A 16,707-nucleotide genomic window follows, 5' to 3' on the forward strand; every position below is an offset into this window, starting at 1 on the left:
ATTGGATAACGACTCTAACAAAATGATTACTATTATTAGCAGTATTAATTAATGAATGGAAGGAAGTAGACAGGAGAGAGTGGTGGCGCCACTGTGAGTAAAAGGCAGAAGATGCTTGCAACATGATAGCCAGAAATGAATTTAAAGATTTTCAGATGCTTGCTATTTGTCAAGTACTTCTTGTGTCTTCATTACCCATTATTTCCAAACCAATGACCCCTCACTCACTGCCTCACTCCCTATTCATTGGTTTCACCCTTTGGCGTTTTGCCAAAAGAGAGAAAAAAAAAAGTTATTTATGTATGACAAGTGAAAACATTAGCAAGGTATTAACTATTAAGTCCCACATGATTTAAAAATAAAAATCTAATAGTTTTTATAAGTGTAAGAGAGTTATGCCCTTTTACCCTTTTAAGTTAGATTTTAAAATTGAATTAGATCCATTTAGTTTCTTACACAAGGTAACAAAAAAGGCAATATATAGATTCAGAATTTACAAGTCTAATTGTACATAATTGAATTGAAATGGTACATAGTTCATAATGTCAAAAATTCTCAACTAATTGTACACAGTTGTGAATATTGAATTCATCACTGACAAGTGACAGCATAGCAAAGTTAGGCACTTAGGTTTTGGATAATGGTCTAATTAATATATGGCTAAAACCCTAAAAGTTATATTTTAAACTGCAAATCATGGATTAAGGTATATTTAATGAGACAAGTGCCAACATGGTTCAATTGATAATGCTAGAAAAACAGTAACTTTTTCCAGCTTTTCAGCTAAAACAACACAGTGGTCTCAATCTCAACCCACCTCTGAAATGGTCCCAACAAAAAGAAGCAGAAACAATGCTGCATGGCTACAGTGACAACTTGCAAATAGAGTGTAAGACAAAGGCAAAAAATTTCAAGTGGCTACCATCACTTGTGGTAAAATTACATTCTTTTTTCCTATATGAAGTTTTCCCTATATTTTTAAGGGGAGTAACATTGACACTTGTTTACTTAATTGATTCTGTTTATTGTCACTATTTTTATTTACTGTATGTCTGTATCCATATGCACCTACATAAAGATGTAATAACATTTGGTTAAAGAATATAATATAATTAAGGCTATATTAAAGTTTAATGGTCCTTAATATTATGACCTATGGGCATTATTACCTATGAATTCATAAAGAATAATTAACTGAAAAAGCATATTCTTTTAGCTAAAAGTGAATTATTTCATTCATGGGTTTCCAGAGGAAAGAAAAAGGTAATGGTAAAATGTATGAAAAACAGGGACAGAGAGAGTAATAACACTTACACTTCTGTTTCTAACTTTTAACATTAACAAATGGACAATGAAGCATTGATCAGAAGGCTGCCCCATCAAATCTATCATAAATATTGCAATGCAAGATACGAAATTCCACCATTCCCCCCTTTCAGCCATTGAGGTGATTTACTTTCTTGCAGGCCATACCAAATTCCACCACCAAGGTAAAATAATAAATGAAAAAAAGAGAAAAATCTTGCGGGACCAGAAACGATTACGAAGAAGTCTGTAGGCGTGTCTTGATCCACGACTCCAGATTTCGGAGTTCCTCATTGCTTATTGAGTGAGCAAGACCAGGATAAGCCTGCAATTAGAACAAATGTCAGCATCATGATGAAGATTAAAAAAGAGGGGTCAATAGATGAATCATTAAAAACTTGAAATCTCACCTTAAATTCACAGCCAACACCAATTTTTTCAAGGAAAGGGGGACCTGCTTGTCCAGCCTCAAACAAGACTGTTCTATCAATAATCCCATGGGACCACAATAGTGGTGTCTGCAGATATTTATATAAACTATGTCAACATAAATAAAATAGGTGATAAGTACATACCAAAATTCAGTTGAGTTGAATAGTATTCAGGAACTAGGTATACAAGTTATAATTGCCTTAGAAAACTCGGATATTCCATCAATTGGTACTAAGTTAGTCTAACTTAACTAACATGGTTCATATATTTCTATGTTGGGATATAATGATGTTGATATTTTTCACTTACATCAAACAAGTAATGAGAATAATGAAAATTCTTAAATATTTGTACCCGCTTTGCCTCGGGTGTAATTTGTCCTATGATGGACGAAGATGAGTTAAATGGTACCCAGCCACTAAATACTGCACCTCCACCTAAAGTTTTTGGGTAAAGCAGAACGCTAGCCAAGGTCAATGCACCTGCAAAACGTTACTGCAATTCATTGGAAATTTATACATATGCTTTTCTTTAAAGGAATTAGTGTGATGAAGGAGATGATGAAAGCACCGAGATATGTAGAGACACATATAGAGAAAGGAAATAAGAAAGCAACCTCCTTGACTGAATCCACAGATAAATACATTATTAGGGTTTGTGCCATCAGCTATTTCCTTGTCTATTGTAGCATGCACATTCTTAACAGCTTTAATCAAACCACTCTCATCTTGTGGAGAGTCCTGACAATAAGTAAAATTCTTTCAAACATAAATTGATATGCCAACAACTCCATCCTAAACAAGATATAGCATAAACACTACAATCATAGAAGAATACTAAATTGGACTTCTCAATGAAGTGAATGGCAAAACTAAGAAGTTATAGGATGAGATGTGCAACTAATTATTTCTTACAAAATGTAAGACCTCAAATTGCTCACCCTGTAGACCAAGCTTTCTATTAAGACAAAGTAATTGAATGGAAAAAGAAAAGGAGGAAGCTGACGAATTAAACAAGATCATGATCACTGTCCAGGGGACCTATAAATTAAGAAAAAAGTGCATACTCAAATAGACAATCTAAAAGAACCGTGCAACAAAGAATAAGTAGGAAAATGGAGATATGAAAATTGTGTATTAGTTTCCTTTCATGACTGGAACTGCAGAGAGTCTATTAAACTTAATAAATCAAAGAAAAAAGGGAATGCTAAACTTACAGCAGTTATAGGAATCTCATGAATGTCAAACCATGAGGGCATTACATGACCATCTACAAGATGAAACAAATCAAAATCTCGTTATCTCTCAGACTGGAAAGCATATTATATCTTCATTCTTTAAAAGTATATACAAAGTCAGATTGTCACTATATCATGTTGCAAGGAATTGTGATCTCATCTAATATTGTGGTGAAATGAACATGCTTTAAAACTTCGATGGATGCATAGTTAAAATTTGCCAATCAAGCAAAAACTTAAGACATTGAAGGAATAAAAACAAGAGAACATACATAAGAAATGGATTAAAAGAACCTTTCCTCAAAAATTATAAATGTTGGATCACTATATGTTCAGGCTAAAAGGAATAATTGATGACAAGAGTGCAACTCTATGTACTTAAAATTTCTAGGAATTGCATTTTGGTCAATAATTCACCATCATACATGATGCTAAGCTCATCAAATTCTAAAATTGACGCTAGCCAAATGGTGCCAATACTATTCTCTCCAGTATTAGTTGGGGGATCGACAACACACTTAACATCCCAGCCCATGGCGCTAGTAACAAGTGTAACCAACAACAACAAACAACAACAAATCTTATTCCACCAGGTGGAATCAACTACATGAATCAAACGACAACATTGCACCCTATCATGTCTACACTCTACAATGAGATTGTTCACACATAAATCTCACTTGATCACTTCCTGCAGAGCCTTTTTAGCTCTTCCTCTAACCACTAGTTTATTTTTCATTTGATCCACCCTTCTGGCTCGATTATCTACTGACATTGTCCCCATATGTCTAAACCATTGATACTCCACCGTCTAACAAGTGTAATTCCTTACACGAAATGTGATCCTAAGGAATTTTGTGAAAAAAAATTGAAAAAAAAAAGTATTGTAGCTAGAAATTATTTTGTTCTTGACTCAACCCTTAACACTAAAGATTGAATGAGGGAATCAAGCTTCAGCAAATAGTAACGAACAAGATTCTGATGGGATAAGCACAACAGAATGAAAGAGCCACCACCACTAGAGCAACAAGGACATGGCAAAAAACAGCAAATTCAGGCATCTGATTTGTTTTTCATCTAAATGGAAGCCAAAACAAGTATCCAAAACAGGTAGTATAAAAAACATTGAATGATTCGTTGTCCACAGAAAGCACGAAAAAGCATAATTTGAAGGGTAAAGAGAGATCATGAGAAAGGAAAGAAGAGCTTATTACAGTTGCAAGTGACAGGGGCATTTGGCGCAGAGGGAAAGAGCCATTTGGTGTTCCTGAACTGAGGGGAAGTGAACAAGTTCTTGATGGGTTCGTTGGCAGGGCCAGAGTCACCCAAACCGTGAAGCCAGAGAACAAAGCTTCGACCCATTGAAGAGGAGGAAGAAGAAGAAGACATGGTAGACAAAGATGAAGAAGGGTTTTGGGTTTGTGGGGACTGAAACACGAAGAAAACTGCGCTGGTAAGTGTGACTAACAACACAACAATGGGTTTTATCAAATTCAAAGGCATAAACTTCATCACCGTCCGTCGCAGATTCCACCGTTGGATTTTCGGCTCTCCTCCTATTTTTCCTTCCGTCTCGCAAAAGACATCAATTACCCTTCTCTTTTCCCATTTTTACTTTCATGATTCCATGGGTTTTTTTTTTTTTTTTGACGAGCATTGTTTGCAGGCTAGTATTAACTAAGCCCAACCAATTTCACCACATGTTTTATGATTTCTCACCTAACTCTTAATAAGAGCATGACCGAAAAAAAAAAAATACAAGTGTTTTTAACTTTTTATTTATAACTAATTTGAATTGATATCAGTTGAATCATCTACTTAAATAAATATTTTAAAATTTGAATCTCCTTGTATATATGTAATAATTTATTAATTACAGTAAACTTTTGAATAAAACTCAAATATGTAGTTAGATTAGTCTTTAGCCGGTTAAATTAAGAGATATCATAAAAAATAGTATATATATATATATATAGTTTTTATCTTTGAGTTTTGAGATATTTGTTCATAAATTAATGTATTTGAATACAATCTATACAAAATATATATATATAAGATGGGGAGTATTATTTTAAAATGATTTGATAGTTTAAGATAATGCAATAATTTTTTGTGAGATTTGTATTATGATCTTATACACACTTCAACACTATCATGTCAACACTCGAACATACTCAACTTCTTGAACTAAGACTAAGTCAGTATAACCCTCAATATTTAACAAGAAAACTAAGAATACAAGAAAATACAAGAGAAATGAAGCTTTGGTGGAAAGAACATTTTATTGTAAATAACTCTTCATACTTTTATATATATCCACACTCTTCTAGAATATTCTATGACCTTTCAGAGTCTTTTAAAATCTTTTAGGATATTATAATACTTTCTAAAACATTTTAAAATGTTCCGAAACCATCTAAAATATTTTCAAATACATCAAAAAAACAATACAAATACCCTTAATCTTGTAAAATTTATCGTAATACTTGGTTATCTTCTTAACCATTACACTAATTTTTTTAAGGGAAATTTACATAAATAAATTGTTTGCTCTTCAAATTTACGCAATTGCATTCTTTCAAATACGAAGACGCAAATACATTGTTTCATATATCTATAAAAACTGCTACTGTTACGTAAACACATAATCCACTGTAGCCAACCGCGGATTACATGCAAATGGGGAAACACAGAAACCGCTAGAGGCTGTCGCGGTTTCAGTTTATTGATGCTTGACCATAAACCGCTACTGTCAATAGCGGTTTATGTGTATTGGGAGACGTGCGTAAACCGCTGGAGGCAGCAGCGGTTTAATACAATTTTGGTTAATATTACGATATAATATAATGATACAAGAAGCATATAGGATAAAAACAAATGTAATGATTTTAAATAAGATAAAAAATTAAAAAAGATAATTAAAAATGATGAATTATGATTTTAAATGAAACAAAAAATAATTAAAAATTGTAAGTCATAATTTAAATCTTTTAATTTAAAAAAATTATAATTTATAAAATCGTAAATTATAAATTCTTTTGTCATATAAATTGGTACTCGCAATTTATATTGTATATTACACTTGTGGAATACACCAATTTAAATTTATATTAATGTATTACACAATTTCATCTATGATATAAAAAATAATTAGCATCCTAAACATGTTATATTGTTTAAATATTATAAACAAAATAATAAACAAATGTTATAAATAAAATATTTTCAACTCAAAATTAATTAATTGTCCTAGTCTGAAGTTTGATATATTCATATCTTGATTTATTTTGTTATATAATTCGTTGCAAGCTGGTACGAAATGAGTTTTTAAATGTAATTTGTTGAATCTTATATCATATTATTTAAATCAACAAATCACAAATAATTTTTTAAAGCTAAAAATAATTTAGTAGGGTTAGAATTATTAACGACATTAATATAGAAGGAAAAGAGTAGTTTGTGGCAGGCTCCTTCTACTTACCTGAAGCTATCGTTTCCTTCTACTATCATCTAACTAACTTGAGAAGGGATTACATTAATTCACCTAATATTGTATTGAACTAATAGGAGGAGAGAGCTTTAAGTTTGTGGTTCTTAGTGACAAACTACCATTTCAAATCTTTTCAAATCTCTCCTGAAAACCGTGCAGCGAAAAATCGCTTAAGAACCGGCGAACCGGTCAAAAACCGGCCGGTTACGCTAAACGACGCCGTTTTATGTTTTTTTAAAAAAAAGAGACCGACCCGACCCGCTCGAGGAGCACCCTAACCCCCCTTTCTTCCCCCGACCCCATTCATTCATGGAGAACCCTAGCCGCGAAGAAGGAAGAACAATAGCCCCCCTGTCGCCGTTTCGTCCCCTGGTGTCGCCATCCTCAGCCCCAGTAACCCTCCAATCTCCATCTTCGCCTGTGTAACATAATACAGCTGCATACTTTGTATTGCCCAATAAAATTGAAATGCAGCAAAATAGCAATCTGTTAGAGTTTGTTTTGTATAGCTGTGGAATTTGTTTTGTATAGTTAGCAGGTTGGTTAGTTTGTTAGATTTAAATTCTACACCACTAGTTAGTTATTTAATTTTTCCTATTTGTACAGCTATATATACTGCATATAGCTTTGACTCTTCAAATCAATTGGATTATTCCAAAATTCCTTTCTTTCTCAATCACAATCTCGTTCTTCTCTCTTCTGTTTTCTCTACTCAAGGCTGCATCACAAGCCTTCTCCTCTTCAAGCTTGCTCTTGCAAGTTATTTAAATTACAAGCTCGATACCATTTTACATGGTATCAGAGCCTCCAAATTCAAAAATGGCAGATCAGTCATCAGATTCGAATGCGAGTCATTCATTGAATTCCGCTGCAGATTTTGAGAGATTCACTAGTTTCATGCGTCAATTCTCTCAGTTTCAAACACACATCGGCAGATCCAGCTCCTCTTCTGCCATTTCTGATCCGATCAGTCCTTATTTTCTTCATCCAGGTGAAAGTCCTGGAACTTCTCTGATTCCGCTCCAGCTAACGCCTCAAAATTATTACCAGTGGTCGCACGACATGTGGAGAGCACTGAGATCGAAGAATAAGGTGAAGTTCCTTGATGGATCGATTCCGAAACCGACCAAAGGCGATCCTACTTTCAAAGCATGGGATAGGTGCAATAATTTTCTTCTCTCTTGGATTAACCTCTCTCTCAGTTCTGAGATCGCTAAAAGCGTGATGTGGATTAGTTCAGCTCCAGATTTATGGAACGATTTGAAGCATCGTTATTCGCATGGAGATGTTTTTCGAGTAGGTGAGTTGAAAGAGGAATTCTATGCGCTCAAACAAGGTGATATCTCTGTCACCTCTTATTTTACTAAGCTGAAGGCTATTTGGGAAGAATTAGAAAATTTACATGCCATCCCTAATTGTGTTGCTTGTGTGAGTGGTTGTTCTTGTGGATTAAAAATCGTTCGAGATCATGCATCTGAAGAATATGTTGTTAAATTTTTGAGAGGTTTGAATGAACAATATTCCACTGTTAAATCACAAATTATGCTTATGACGCCATTGCCTGAAATCAACACTGTGCTAGTTATGCTAACTCAACAGGAACGTCAGTTGAATTGTGAGTTGTCTGATAGCAAAATTGTGACTAATTCTTTGGAAGTGCAAGCCTCAGCTGGAGGTGGTTCATTCCCAGCAAGAGGCAGAGGCCGTGGGAGAAGTACAAGTAGAGGAGGCACTAAGAAATCCTATGGTCGAGGATACACTTCTAAGATTTGTAGCTACTGTAATCGAATTGGTCATTTAGCAGAAACTTGCTACAAGAAAAATGGTTTTCCTGCTCACTTAAAACAACGAGTAGCTAATCAAATCAGCACTGAAGGGACAGTTGAGAATTCTAGTGCTGAGATCACTGATTCTGGCTCAAATGAAAAGAGTAATGATACAGTACTTGTGTTAACTCCAGATCAGAAAGAAACTTTACTGGCCCTCCTCCAACAACCATTCATGCCAGCTTCCCATAGTGTTAACCACATCACTTCTTTAGCCACCCTCGCTCAGCCAAAAGGTAGGCATTTCTTGAGTATGCATCAAATTTTAATAAAACCTCTTGGATACTTGACAGTGGAGCCACTGATCATGCATCTTACATTCAAGAGTCTTTTAAAACTTTCTTTTACATGAAGCCGGTCTTAGTAAATCTACCTGATGGCTCCACCACTACTACAAACATTTGTGGCACTGTACAACTTTCGAACCATTTGACCCTTACTAATGTCTTATTCATACCTCACTTTAAATACAATTTGATTTCAGTTTCTAAACTCACAAAGTCATTGCATTGTGAATTAAAATTCACTGATTCTTCTTGTGAGATATAGGTACTCCCATCATTGAAGATGATTGGGCAAGCTAAAGTCATTGGTGATCTCTATGTGATGAATGCTCAACCCTGGAAGCTAACTACACCAGTAGTTCATACACCCTTAATAAATTTGACAGTGCAGCAGAATTTAGGAGCCTTATGGCATGCTAGACTAGGTCATCTACCATATAGCAGAATGTCCATAATGAAAAATACATTTCCATTCATCGAGTGCATCTCATCATCTCATGTTTGTGATTCTTGTCACTTTGCTAGACAAAAGAAATTGTCATTTTCTAATAGTAATACACACTCTGAAAATCCTTTTGACTTAATACACATAGATATTTGGGGGCCACTCTCAATTCTATCAACTTCTGGCCATAAATATTTTCTTACTATTGTAGAAAATAAAACAAGGTTCACTTGGATTTATTGCATGAAATTAAAATCAGAAGCTGCGAGGTTGGTGCAAAATTTTGTTCAACTGGTGCAAACCCAATTTCATAAAACTGTGAAACAAATTAGAACAGATAATAGAATGGAGTTTAAAATGAATTCTTTCTACAACTCAAAAGGAATATTGCATCAAACATCTTGTGTTGAGACTCCTCAACAAAATGGAATTGTTGAGAGGAAGCATCAACACATATTGAATGTTGCAAGAGCACTTTTATTTCATTCTCATGTTCCAAAATGTTTTTGGCACTATGCAGTGCAACATTCGGTACATTTAATTAATAGACTGCCAAGCACTTACTTACAACATAAAACTCCTTATGAAGCTCTTTTCAACGCTAAACCAGATTTAACTTCTCTCAAGGTGTTTGGTTGTCTAGTTTTTGCCACTACTTTAAGTGTTGGTAGAAGAAAATTAGATCCAAGAGCTCGAAAATGTATTTTTCTCGGGTATCAATTAGGGACAAAAGGATCCATTCTGTTTGACTTGAAAACAAAAGAACTTTTCATATCAAGGAACACTGAATTTTATGAGCACCATTTTCCTTTTAAACAAGTGACAAGCGATCTCCCTTCCATGCATCAACATTCATTGGACTTGTCAAATTCTGACCCTTTTGCATTTTACTATGATAATTTCACATATAATACAGCTGCATCTCATCATGACACACCAGCACCTCCCACTATGAGCATTGCATCAGATTCATCTATAAGTTCTGCATCGCCAGTGACATCTTCTCATGACATAATTACTTCTGCATCATCCTTAGCATTGGAACCAGCATCAGCACAAGCATCATTAGACCATACATCCACTAACATTGAACCTCCACCTGCTGTACCAATTTCTAGAAGGTCTGAACGAGAAAGAAAACAACCGTCTTATCTTAAAGATTTTCATTGTTTCCACATTTCATCACATAGAGATCCAATGAATGCGCTCCAATTACCTTCAACTTGTAAGTATCCTCTTTCTCATCATTTGTCATATGCATTATTCTCTCCCAAGCACCAAGCCTTTACTTTCTCTCTCATAAATAACCCGGATCCCAAATACTATTCTGAGGCTGTCTTGCATGATTGTTGGCGGAAGGCCATTGAGGCAGAACTCACTGCTCTTGAGCAAAACAAGACCTGGATCATCACTCCTCTTCCTCCTAGGAAGAATGCAATTGGTTGTAAATGGATCTTTCGTACCAAATTCAATCCAGATGGCACCATTGAAAGACACAAAGCGCGGCTTGTTACCCAAGGCTTCACTCAAATTCCCGGAGTTGACTACATTGACACCTTTAGTCCCGTTGTGAAGATGAGCACTGTGAGGGTTCTCCTTGCAATTGCCGCAGTGAAGAACTGGCACCTTCATCAGCTTGATGTGAATACGGCTTTTCTTCATGGCGACCTTCATGAAGATGTTTACATGAAGCTCCCAAAGGGACTGCAGTGTTTGAATCCCAAGTTAGTTTGCAAATTGACGAAGTCTTTGTACGGCTTGAAGTAGGCTAGTCGCCAGTGGAACATCAAACTCTCTGCTGCTCTTGCTGACTTGGGGTTCACTCAATCTGAAAATGATCATTCATTGTTTACTAAATCCACCGGTACAAGATTTACTGCCATCCTTGTTTATGTGGATGATCTAGTGCTGACAGGGAACGATCTGGATGAAATTCGAGCTGTTAAGATTTTCTTAGATGATAAATTCAAGATTAAGGATCTTGGCATCCTCAAGTTCTTTATTGGTATGGAGGTAGCGCGCAACAAAACCGGTATTGCACTGTATCAAAGGAAGTATGCATTAGACTTAATCACGGATTGTGGCTTACTTGGTGCCAAGCCAGCTTCTACGCCTATGGAGTACACTACCTTCCTGTCTAAGGATTCAGGTTCTCCTCTTCCTGATGCAACCATGTATCGCAGATTGGTGGGCAGACTTCTATATCTTACAAATACAAGACCTGACCTTAGCTATTCAGTTGGGTGCTTATCTCAGTTCATGGATTCACCCACTGATGCTCACTTGACGGCAGCCTATCGAATCCTTCGATATCTTAAGCAATCCCCTGCAACAGGCCTATTTTTCTCAAGCAACAATTCCTTTACACTGTCTGGTTACACAGATTCTGATTGGGGTGCTTGCAAAGACACTAGAAAATCTATTAGTGGCTATTGCTTCTTTCTTGGCAACACTCTCATTTCTTGGAAAAGTAAAAAGCAAGCCACAGTTTCAAGGTCCTCCTCAGAAGCTGAATATCGTGCCCTTGCTAATGGCACTTGTGAGCTTATTTGGTTACTCAAGCTTTTAAAGGAATTTGACATTCACCCTCCTCTTCCGGTTGATATTTTTGTGACAATAATTCGGCTATCTACATTGCATCAAATCCTGTGTTCCATGAGAGAACCAAGCATGTTGAGGTAGATTGTCATGTGGTTCGAAATAAGTTTAAAGAAGGAATTTCTAATCTCAGGCACATTGTCTCTAGCGATCAACCTGCAGATCTTTTCACTAAACCCCTTGCTCCCAAACCATTTTCTCACTTGCTTTCCAAGCTGGGCTTACTTGATTTGCACAACCCAAGTAATACCAGCTTGCGGGGGCTGTAACATAATACAGCTGCATACTTTGTATTGCCCAATAAAATTGAAATGCAGCAAAATAGCAATCTGTTAGAGTTTGTTTTGTATAGCTGTGGAATTTGTTTTGTATAGTTGGCAGGTTGGTTAGTTTGTTAGATTTAAATTCTACACCACTAGTTAGTTATTTAATTTTTCCTATTTGTACAGCTATATATACTGCATATAGCTTTGACTCTTCAAATCAATTGGATTATTCCAAAATTCCTTTCTTTCTCAATCACAATCTCGTTCTTCTCTCTTCTGTTTTCTCTACTCAAGGCTGCATCACAAGCCTTCTCCTCTTCAAGCTTGCTCTTGCAAGTTATTTAAATTACAAGCTCGATACCATTTTACAGCCTGGTTCCTGCCCAGTAGCCCTCCATCTCCATCGGCTTCATCTTCTCAACAGCAGCACGCAGTAGCCCTCTCATCGCGCGGTCGGCGGTCCTCAACAGTCAACACCGGTAGCCCTCCATCGACCCAGGTGAGTGACTCGTCCTCTGCTCATCTTCTTTGTTCTTCGCCTCTGCTCATGTTCTTCCATCGACCCCGGTAGAAACATGCATGAAATTGAACTTCCTCTGTGAACTGAACTTAGAATTATGTTTTATTTTGTTGGTCAATTTGTGTTTGGTCTATTTGTTTCCTCGGCTCAATTTCTGTTTGCTGCTGAGCATAAGAAATAAAAAATCTGAACTGTGAACTGTGTGAAGTGTGAACCTGCTCTGTGAAATTGGCTCTGTGAACCGTTCAATTTCTGGAACTTCATCTGTGAACTGTTCAATTTCTGTGAACTTAGCTCTGTAAACTTCCTCTGCTCAGTGCTCATCTTCTTCCTTCTTTGTTCCTCTGCTCAATTCCTGTTTGTTGGTTAGCATAAAAAATTAATAATCTGAAAATTAACTGGCTGTGGCTGATCTTCTATTTTGCAGCTCAATTCCTGTTTGTTGCACAATTTCTATTTTGTTGGTCAATTTGAACTGTGAACTTGCTCTGTAACTGAAGACATTCTGTTTTCTGTTGCTCTCTATTTGTCAATTTTATACAAACACGGTTTGGTATGTAACTAAAGACATTCTGTTTTCTGTTGCTCTTTTTTCTTTGTTGCTCCATATCTTTTGTGCCCCCCCTTCTCTTTTCCCAGTTAAGATTAAATGATTCTTCCATTATGAACTTTGGTTGCATTCGGCAAGTATTGTTTAATGTTTATACAATGCATATCGTCTTAAATACAGATTGATGTCTGAAGGATTTGTTTCATACCTGGAGTTGTGGAAAAAAAAATGGAGTTTCATTTAAAAGATTGTAACATCATTTGCAGTATCAGCTACTTTGTTGATGTAAATATCAATATTATACTCTAGTATGCTATCTTGTATTGCTTCCTTTTGTAAATATCAATTTCTGACTTTCTGTGAACTGTTCAATTTCTGACTTGGCTGTTTTTACTTTTTAATTTCATATATGCTTTATTAATTTCAGTTATGGAAGATAATATTAATCAAGAAGTATCTGCTAATAACAATGTTTTATGTAGTGTTTTAAATTTCGAAAATATTTTAAGATTTATATCAGACTATAATTATATTTTAGGATGTGTATTTATAATTTATTTATTATTCTATTCTAAAACGGTTTTTTCGGTTGAACTATCGGTTGAACCGGTTAGACTAGTAAACCAGTGACTAGAGCGGTTTAATGACCGGTCCGGTTTTCTGAACGTTGCTCCCAATACACATAAACCCTTACTGTCAGTAGCGGTTTATGGCCAAGCATCAATAAACAGAAACCGCGATAGCCTCTAGCGGTTTCTGTATTTTCCATTTGCATGTAATTCGTGGCTGGCTATAGCGGATTAATAAACAGAAACCGCGATAGCCTCTAGCGGTTTCTGTGTTTTCCATTTGCATGTAATTCATGGCTGGCTATAGCGGATTAATAAACAGAAACCGCGATAGCCTCTAGCGGTTTCTGTGTTTCCCATTTGCATGTAATTCGTGGCTGGCTATAGCGGATTATGTGTTTACGTAAATCACTACTACCAGTAGTAGTTTTTATAGATATATAAAATAATGTATTTGCGTCTTCAAGAATGCAATTGCGTAAATTTAAAGGACAAACAATTTAGTTATGTAAATTGCCCTTTTTTAAAATTGTTGTTGAAAAAGTCTTTAACGTGTATATAATATTTTTCTTTCTATTTCAATTTGATTGCAATTTGTTTACGGTGAAATTTTCTAGGAGGAAGACTTTATACAAAAAAAAGAATATTCTTACGTAATTTGTAAGGGATGAAATTTTGTGGGAGAATTTTGCTAGGAAGACAATGAGAAATCTTTACAATATATATAATGGATTGAAAATTCGGCCCAATAATAAAAAAAAAACACCACTTAAATTACCCAAACTAAAAATCTTATTCAGTTATTCTAAAATTTTAACCATCTTTTATACTCTAATTTACCAATTTAACATTTTATTTCCCAAAATTTCTGTTGCCGCTCATTCATCAACCATCTCCCTTCACCGGCGTCATTCTTCCGCTCACCGGACATCATTGTCGCCTCCTGGGTTCATCAAGCCGTCGCCGCTTCACCAACCACCCCATTCACCGGCGCCACTCTCTCCCTCACTTAAAATAATCATCCGACTACCTAATGAAATTACCATCCAATATTTCTTAATTGTATATACTTAAACCAAATCGAACAAAATAACAATCCACTTAAGAATAAAAATCATTCGCATATCTAGTGAATTGAATATCCAACATATTTTAATTATATAACTAAACTCAATCCAATCAAAATAACCATCTACATAAGCATTAAAATAATCATCCATATACCTACTAAAATAACTTTAAACAGGCCATTGAATTAATATTAATCTGTCCGAGAATGGCATAGAGAAGTCTAGCCTTAACAGCTTTTTGAAACTCCAATTTTATTTTCACCCTTCAATCCTTCACCAGTTTGATCCAGAGAGAAGAAAGAGAAAAAATTGCATTGGAGCACATCACAAAATGCCAGCACTCTAGTAGGCTAACAAATCCAATAGTTAAATGGGACACAAGAAGCACACAAACGGTGTTTATATTACTTTTTTTTTCCCTATTGTGATAGCTGCTGATAAAAATGAACGAATTAGAATATAGAACCATGAAGAGACAGCATCAACATAACAATGAATCATCATCATCATCAGGAATACCAACACCTCAATAACGATGAAAAAGAAGAAGCTCGATGTCCCTTTGATGATAATGCAGCGGCCACGGAGAAGTACAGAAGAGACTGCGGAGGTATCCGACTCTCTTACGGAAAAATAAGGTGCAGTTTCGGTTGGCAGGAACCCCACAGCGACGTTGGAGGTGGATGCGGTGGCATCGGCACGGTCTCCGAGACCTAGAGGACAGCAGCAAGTTTTGGGAATGAAACAGAAGTTGAGAAATTACGATGAAATTAGAAGTAACCGTGTATTGAAATGCTAATTCTAAATTTTTAAATTTTAAATTTTAAAATTAAATAATTAATTAAAAATCTGATATTTAATTTTTAATTATTAATTTTTTTAATTTATTGTACATATTGTATTGTACACTAATATCATCATTTTCTCATACTTTTTTTTAGGAGTGTGCATGGTTCGACCTGGCCCCGAACACTTTAGGGGCTATTTTGGTGTGATTTCACTGGGTTTAGGATCGGGTAAGGGTCTAAAAAGTAGATCCGGTCATTATTTTGGGTCGGGTCCGGGTCATGGCTCGGGTCACCCGAAGTCGGCCCGGTGGCCCGGTCATCATACACAATTAATATTTTGTGTTATTAGTGATGAATGATGGCTATTCTTAAGTGGAATTTAAGTATTATAAATCTTAATATTTTGTGTTATTAGTTATTATAAGATTATAAGTTAATGTTTTATATTTAAAATGCATAAGATTTTAGACTAATGCATAATATTGTGTTATTTATATTGATTTAAATATTTGGTATTATTAGACAATATTAGTATTGATTATGCTTATGCTTTAATTTTAGAGAAGAGTTGGTTCTTGTTATATTTTTCTAAGTGAATTTTACTATGTCAAATAATGGTTGGAGTCTTAGAAATTTGGATATTTTCACATGCTAGCTTATACGAAGGTATCAAGGTAATGTAATGTTAACGGCCCGATTTTCACCCGATTTTTACCCGGTATAATCGTGGCCCGAAAGTGTATAGGTTTCATCGGGTCTAGAGCCGGATTTGGGTTTAATAAATAGGCCCGATATATATTTCGAGCCGAATCTGTATCACATCAAACCCGGTTTCACCCAATTCATGCACACCCCTACTTTCTCTTAGAAATGGATCATTTCCATTTTTTTTAATACTTGAGAGAATAAAGTGTGATATCTCATATTTAATTTGGAATCAAAATTAAATAAAAGAAAAAGAACAATAAAAAATAAGATCCTACACTATTTAATTTTTTTTTTTTTACTAGAGAGAGAGATCCACTCCCGTTTTTCTTTGTGGGATGAAATTTGTTTAGTCTGCATATGGAATTACCTAGGTTGTTAAGCAACTTACGCAATAAATAACGGAGACGCACAAATAAATCTAAAATCGAATGCCAAACACCAAAACACATGCAACAAAAGTCGCTGAGATTTTCCCGTGACGCCGCGAGTGTTACTGTGCTCTGCACTCTGCAGATGAATTTACCAATTTGCCCCAAACCAAACTTAGCTCAACGTCAGAAACATATACTTTTAACCATGTTAGAGCCACGTGTCAGGATCTGATTGAATGGCGCTGCGA

General features: G+C 35.5%; 1 protein-coding gene across 3 annotated transcripts; it reads right to left on the minus strand.

Annotated features, from left to right (window-relative positions):
• Positions 1-464: 464 nt before the first annotated feature.
• Positions 465-4,594, minus strand: LOC107638673 (putative carboxylesterase SOBER1-like). Of its 3 annotated transcripts, none has more exons than XR_015881421.1 (7): positions 4,189-4,592; positions 2,954-3,006; positions 2,354-2,477; positions 2,092-2,219; positions 1,716-1,823; positions 1,315-1,630; positions 465-1,068 (listed from the first exon to the last, which is right to left on the minus strand). XR_015881421.1 is itself a non-coding variant. In XM_088485944.1 (7 exons), exons 2-7 carry the CDS (start codon positions 4,361-4,363, stop codon positions 1,541-1,543), a joined length of 678 nt encoding a protein of 225 aa, XP_088342070.1. In that variant the 5' UTR covers positions 4,364-4,402; positions 4,490-4,594; the 3' UTR covers positions 1,211-1,540. The 3 variants fall into 3 exon arrangements, 2 of the variants coding, with proteins under 2 accessions (XP_088342070.1, XP_088342069.1); XM_088485944.1 differs by lacking the exon at positions 465-1,068 and having other exon boundaries at positions 1,211-1,630; positions 4,189-4,402; positions 4,490-4,594; XM_088485943.1 differs by lacking the exon at positions 465-1,068 and having other exon boundaries at positions 1,211-1,630.
• Positions 4,595-16,707: the final 12,113 nt, after the last annotated feature.

This window comes from Arachis ipaensis, chromosome B4, assembly GCF_059453495.1.
Source record: "Arachis ipaensis isolate K30076 ecotype BB chromosome B4, ASM5945349v1, whole genome shotgun sequence".
Lineage (NCBI taxonomy): Eukaryota > Viridiplantae > Streptophyta > Magnoliopsida > Fabales > Fabaceae > Arachis > Arachis ipaensis.